Genomic DNA, 6,872 nt, shown 5'->3' with positions numbered 1-6,872 from the left:
GATAATTAAATAGCAACAACAACAACAACAACTACAACAATTAGCTAAAACAAGAAACAACAATTTTGTGGCAAATATTAAAATAGTATCCGACAATAAAATGCATTTGAATGTTTCAACTGCGGCAGTGGATTGCTGTAGCTGTGTGACCAGGCATGCTCGACTAGCAGATACCTCTTTTCATTGTTGAAAGTCTTTAGTCACTGCTTAGTGAATGCTTGAATGATTTCAATAGAGCATAGAGTAGTTCATATATGAGTGTTAGCAAATCCATGTGGAATATAGCTGATAATCAAGCTCTAAGAATGACCCTGTGCTTTCCCATTGAGCAAGGCTATAGGGAAAACCTATTAAAATCATATTTAATATATGTACGAGCTTAAGTTATGGATGGCTAAAGCAGAGCTTAAGCTTGTGATACCCATTAATTTCATCTAAACATGTGCAGGGTATTAAAAATGCATGAGTACCCGACTATTGCAAGTTGAGCTAGTCAAATTGGCAGGATTACAAGCACACACACACGAGATAGCCAGCGAGTGTGCGAGAGAGAGAGAGAGAGAGAGAGACGAAAGGAGAGGCAAGCTACATAGATATGGAATGGCTGATGCCGATAAACTCGAATTGCACTTGAAACTTAATTACAAACTCGCAAATGCGAAATGCAAATGCAAATACCTGACAAAGCCGAAGCCCAAACTGAAGCTGGAGCAGCAGCAGCCGAAGCGAGGGTCGCAACGAAAATGTCTGACAGAGGGAGAGCCCTTACTCTGTGTGCGTGTGTGTGTGTGTGTGGGTGTGCGGCACATGGCATATGAGTAATATGCATGAATGCCAACTGCATGTGTCTATATTGTCTGTAATGGTCTATAACTCGGGCACTTCTTGTCGTCATCTTGTTAAGTAAATTCTAAACATAGTTGCCAGCAACCACACAGTGGTGTGTGCGTGTGTGTGTGTGTGTGTGTGAGTGTGTCCATTCACTTATGTAATTAAGTGTCTTGTTAAAACGGAAATGGAATTTGGTTTTCCCTTTAATTTACATTAATTGACGATGCATTTATGCCAGCGAGCACTTTGGGAACCTAAAATCCCATATCTCCCTCTCCCTCTCTCTCTCTTACTCTCACTCTGCTGTCTGCTGTCGGCTACTTGTTGGTATTTATTGTTTAATATTAATGCCGGTGTCCTGGACACAAGCGTTGCCTTTGAAAAATGCATGACACGAGCACACGTGAGCTTTGGCTAACTTGGCTTTAATCGTTCGGCATTAGGCCACATGCAATATGTATATGCAGACAACGAGAGCCACCTAGCCATGGGTAGGGGAGGGTGCTGCTAGACAGACAGACATAACATATACAAACATATATAAATATATATAAATATAGAGAGTGTGACCAGGGGAAGATGGAGAGGGGGAGGGGGAGAGGTGTGCAGTGTAACCGGGTTATGCACTGACCCCGATTGCCTGCTCCTGCTGTTGCCGAAATGCCAATGGCCAGCGGGCATTATTAATGGCACTCGGAGTGCACTTAGTTGTGGCAACAACTTTGATTTATTCATCGGACACCAACCCCACCTCACCCACGTGCTCCTGCTCCTGCTCCTGCTCCTGCTCCTGCTGTCCTATTCATGCGGCATTCAACATTCAACTATTACAATTATTATTGATACGCACAGAGAGAGATAGAGAGGGAGAGAGTGGGAGCGGGACGTGCTGTGTATTAATTGTCTGCTTGCAGGCCTTGTTTGCTTTCACAGCTCCCATTTCATTAGTTGATGATCTTCCTCTCGCTCCACCATGCCCAAATTATAGACTCTATGGCAAGTGCTTAAGCAGAGGCTCTGCTATTTATCCCAGTCAAGTGGAATGTATCGAAAGAGTTTGGCTTATGGATCGTTTTTAAGGTCTGCAATGAATGAAAAGCGAGTGAGACGATGAAGTATATTGGAGCTAACTACACTTAGTACAGGTACCAAGAAGTCCTGCAGCAATCCAGTGAATGAATCGAATCCGGGGAACAGAGTTGAGACCGATTCCAGGAATCGGCTCCAGCTATTACAGATACCAAGAGCTCTCTCTCTCTCACTCTCTCTCTCTCTCTCTCTCTCCCTCTCTATTCAGTGAATAAATCCAATTCAGCTTTCATTTGGCTCTCATCTTGTATTACAAGTTCAGCAGATGCATGCTGATCGATTCTGTAAGAAATGAATGGAATTTCGATTACAAAGAGTCAGATAGGGAGGGAGAGAGAGAGAGAGAAATGAGACCCTCCACAACAAAGAGTCTCAGCAATCCAGGAAAGAAATCGAATCCAGCTTTCATTTGATGCTCAGTCTATTTAAGGCAACTTTAGTTCCAGTTCAAACAGCATGTTTATCACTTAAATAGAACTAAAGCAATAGAGAATCAGAAAAAGTGCAAAGTGCTAAGTGCAAAGCGAGTCTCTTATAGTCCACGCCAGAACAGCTGACGAGGGCTCAATAAAAATATCGAAAATCAGAGCAAAGGCCAGCCAGTGAGTGCTGCCACATTGTTGAGCTGCAACAGTATGGCCACACTGTGCAACACTGGCCACGTACTAAGTAGCTCGCATTATGAACACGCTTTTGAGTCATAAAAATGCGTTGCCTGCGGGTCACGAGTGCGCCGAGAGGAGGCATGGGGTTGTGGCTGGGAGGGGCGGGCGGGGCGTGGCGTTGGCTGGGTAACAGGTAAAGGTAATTGAAACAAAAGTTGAAGCCAAGGAGCTGTAGCATACGTTGCGGCGCCTTAAAAACCCATTTCCAACTGTTGACACGTGCCGCGCCGTGCCGCGACCTGTAACCCCAAGCACCCCCCTCCCTTCAGATCGCCCGTCGCACACATAGTCCCAGCTCTGTCCGTCTCGCTCTCGCTCGCTGCCTCTTTCTCTCGCTAGGAAAATCACGCGGCCGCATGCGAAGTAAACAAACGTGAAATGAAAGTCATGCGTCGCATTTTAAAACACGCCGCTGGATGTCTCCCAGGACGTGGTCCCTGTGGGCAACAGCAAGCCGCCGGGCCGCGCCCCCCACGTCGACCTGGCCCCGTTAAGAGATGCGCATAATTTAAAATACAAATTTGCCACCCGCCGCTCGGAGTCGCCGCCGCAGAGAGAGAGAGAGATAGAGCTCAGTTCGGGGCGTTGCCAGCGCAATGCATTTGTAAATATGCCTCATTATTGTGCAAGCCCCACACTCACACGCACGCACACACACACACACACACACACATGCACACAGCCCACCTGGGCGCCCAGCCTCTCGCCTTGCCTCATCATTTGTCACGTCGCATGTTTTGGGGTCTCGTGCAGCGCGAGCGGAAATGGCAACAAAGTACAAAACAATTTAATAAATGCCGGAATCACGTGAAGGTGTTGAGCAAAACATTTGCGGCAATGACCACACTGAAACCGACACGAATCTCCATCAAATTGAAACACACACACGCATGGACACACATACACGTGCACGCTCATGTGTTTGCCCAAAAGTGACAGCAACTAGTCAAAGGGGAACGCGGCTGTATCCAAGACATGCAGGCGAAGCTCATTACCGGCGTCGCGCGGAATTCACAAACAAGATTTCATTTCATTTGCATGACGTGCCTGGAAGAGCTGAGAGTCCCGTTCAATAGCAAATTCCATTCCAGCTGGATCTGCTCTGCTCTGCTCTCTCTCGCACACCTTCAACGGGCTCTACTCGAGAGTCGAGACGGTTCTTTTCCAGTTGCTCCAGCTCGTCTGCTCTGCTCACACACACACACACACACACTATCAAACGGCTCTACTCGAGAGCCGAGAAGCTTCCCTTTTGGCCGTTCAATAGCACACTCCAGTCCAGCCTATTGGAACACACACTTGCAAAGAGCTCTACTCTAATTTGTCACACACACACACACACCTGCAAAGAGCTCTAGTCAGCTATCTCTCTCTTACGAAAGTCGAGACGATTCTTTTTCCAGTTATTCCATTCTATCTATTCTACTCGCTCACACACACATACATACATACATATGTATGAACATACCAACACGCAGCTCTACTAAACTCGCGACTCGCGAGGCTTCTTTTCCGCAATCAATTGGCAATATGTACATATACATACATATACATATGTATGTGCATACAGTCTGTCAAAAAACACTTTACACACAGCGAACAAATTATAATTTTTAACTTTACACGCAAATATAAAAGCTTTTTATTAAAAAAAAAAAATTATTTTTGTGTGTCTGTTTAATAATAAATTTTAATAATTTTATTTTAAATAATAATAAATAATTATAAAACATAATCTATTTAAAGTACTTACTCTTGCTTATTGGTCAACTACATTTGATCACCCACACACTATCAAACAGCTCTGCTCGAAAGTCTCAAACCTTATTTTCTAGTTATTCCAGCCTCCTCTCGCACACACACACACACACTATCAAACGGCTCTACTCGAGAGTCAAGACGCTTCTTTTTGCCGTTCAATTGCAAATTCCATTCCAGCCTGCCTGCTCTTACGCACAGTATCAAACAGCTCTACTTTGTCACACACACACACACACACACACACACACACACACACACACACACACACACACTTTCAAACAGTTCAACTCGAAAGAAGCATTTTTGTCCGCGCAATTGGAAATTGCTTTCCAGCCTGCTCTCTCTCTCACACACACGCACTTGCATATAGCTGCCAACTTTGCGGGCAAACTCTTTTGGCTAGCTTTGCCCCCCCTCACCCATACATAAATCAAGGTACTCTCTCGACTGATCAAATTCATTTGGCTCTTGTGAGTTTATTGATTGCAGTGAGAGAGCTGCGCTCGCTCATCTTGAACAATAAGTTAGGCCAATCGTTCCTGCTGGAGATCCAAGAGCCTAGACGCTACGGGTAAAGCTGGTAGCATCCAAGAGTGTCAGGTTATATTCGACTATGACCGCCTCCATCTCATCTATGTCCTCGTCAGTGAACCAGGTCAAGGGCTCTGGTAACGGCGGTGCCGCCTGCCCTGGCGGTGGCGGTGTGGGCGGCGGTGGCGGCGGCGGCGGCCTCGGAGGCCTCGGCAACGGCTCGAGCTCACCATCCACACACCATGGATGGACGCCGCACTCCGTCAGATACGGGCAATTCTCGGGCCCGTTCTCGTAGCATATGCGGCAGGAGGCCTGCCAGTATTCGTACAAGGTGGGCGCGTTGCGCAACTTTATTGCAAAATAAAAATATGACACATATAAGAGAAACCCTTTTCTTCTCCACATTTAACATACCATTTCTTCCAATAGGGGATCCATCTTGAAAGTCAAGTTGAGAAAACAAATTCCTTCCTTACTTCTCTGCAAAATCACAGTTTGTAGGACGAGCGTCAAGCACAAACTGAGCCGAAAGAGCTAGAAATTCTTGAAAGCGACTTTAGTGTCATCGATTATCGATATAGCAGCACTGCAATGTGGATCGATGCTGCCAACTGCCAAGGGCCAGAGCTGCCAACTGAACAGACCAGAGAAAAGCTAGCTTCCGAGAGAAAAGCTAATTTAATAGGGAGCTGCGATTTTTCTACTGCTCTCTATTGATATACTGATCGCTAGGCAAACCCAATACGCTTCCAGTTATATCTCTCACATAAGCACAAAGTTGACTTACAGATCATTTATCAGTGAGATATTTATGTAGGTACAGATCTTACTAGCCGTGCCAAGAAGAAGAGCGCAGCAAGTTGCTTTCGTATGACATCAAAAATTGATCAATTAATATATAATAAATTAATATAATATTATAAAAATAAATAAATGAAATAATCTATCATACAATATTATTCCCGCCAGACGCTCTTATAAAATATGCGCCGCTTTCGCACACGAGTTGGTGGAAAAATAGCTAAGTCGGCAACACTGTTTTCAGTGTGTTTCAGTGTTGCGAAATTTTAGCAAGCTGCAAAGCAAATAAGATAAACAAATCAATGAATTAAACAGATTTGAGCTAATATTTGAGAATTTGAAGAAGATATTAAAGCTCACCAAGGAGTTTCAGATGAAATGAGCTGACATCAAGTTAAGGTGTTAGCTTTCATACTCAAAAGGAGCTTTATGCAGGTAAAATATGTACATATATTTGTGTCTATATCAACGCAAATGCTCTACGAGTATATCAAACTTATCGCAGACACTACCATTCCATCCACTTTGACTGCGAGAAGACCGGCATCTCGTTGATATCGATGGACACTTCAAATCTCAGATGAATCGATGCATGGACTTTGTACGAACTTTGTCTCGGTTAGCCGGCAGCAGCAACATTTGTCAGTCAACTTATTCCTTGGATTACGTGAAGGTGATCATGGAGAGTTGCTGGTGTTTATCTTATTGTCCACGTTTCTTATAGGAATTCCTTCCATGAACGGTAGAGCTGTTGAGTGGATCGATAATATCGAACGAGTGAGCCACTGTGGCTCAAGCAGACGTCAGCGACTGAGCTTTCCATTGATTGATCACAAAAAGAGAAGCAGGCAGCGAATGGACTCAAAGAGTGAGTGCAACGAGTTGCAGTTGCAGTGAGTAGTAGATGCACTGAGTGAGTGTATCGCATGTCTGTTGGAATATTCAATGAGTGAATGGAATGCAGCGCGTCTCTCCCGTGCCGCTAGGCCCTTTGCATTTTTTAGTGGAGTTACAAATTGATGTCCGCGACACTGACCGACTGCGCATAGGCCAGTCCGAAGCGGAGTCATCACCTGGCCCAGGGCAGGAGCAGCAGCACTCAATACGATGAAAATATATAATGAAGAAGTCATTGAAAAGTGAGGGATACAACTCGCATTATATAGAGATCACAGACAGACGTGGCGCACT

General features: G+C 44.9%; 1 protein-coding gene across 1 annotated transcript; it reads right to left on the bottom strand.

Moving 5' to 3' along the window:
- Positions 1–4,807: 4,807 nt before the first annotated feature.
- Positions 4,808–5,398, bottom strand: LOC149090577 (uncharacterized). Its single transcript, XM_089263110.1, has 2 exons — positions 5,295–5,398; positions 4,808–5,228 (listed from the first exon to the last, which is right to left on the bottom strand). The coding sequence occupies exons 1-2, from the start codon at positions 5,316–5,318 to the stop codon at positions 4,905–4,907; spliced, it is 348 nt and encodes a 115-aa protein (XP_089119236.1). The 5' UTR covers positions 5,319–5,398; the 3' UTR covers positions 4,808–4,904.
- Between the last annotated feature and the right edge of the window lie 1,474 nt (positions 5,399–6,872).

The sequence above is a fragment of the Drosophila navojoa genome, chromosome X (genome assembly GCF_054131105.1).
Source record: "Drosophila navojoa isolate 15081-1374.11 chromosome X, UAZ_NAV_1.0, whole genome shotgun sequence".
NCBI lineage: Eukaryota > Metazoa > Arthropoda > Insecta > Diptera > Drosophilidae > Drosophila > Drosophila navojoa.
This window is presented reverse-complemented; position numbering and strand designations above follow the sequence as displayed.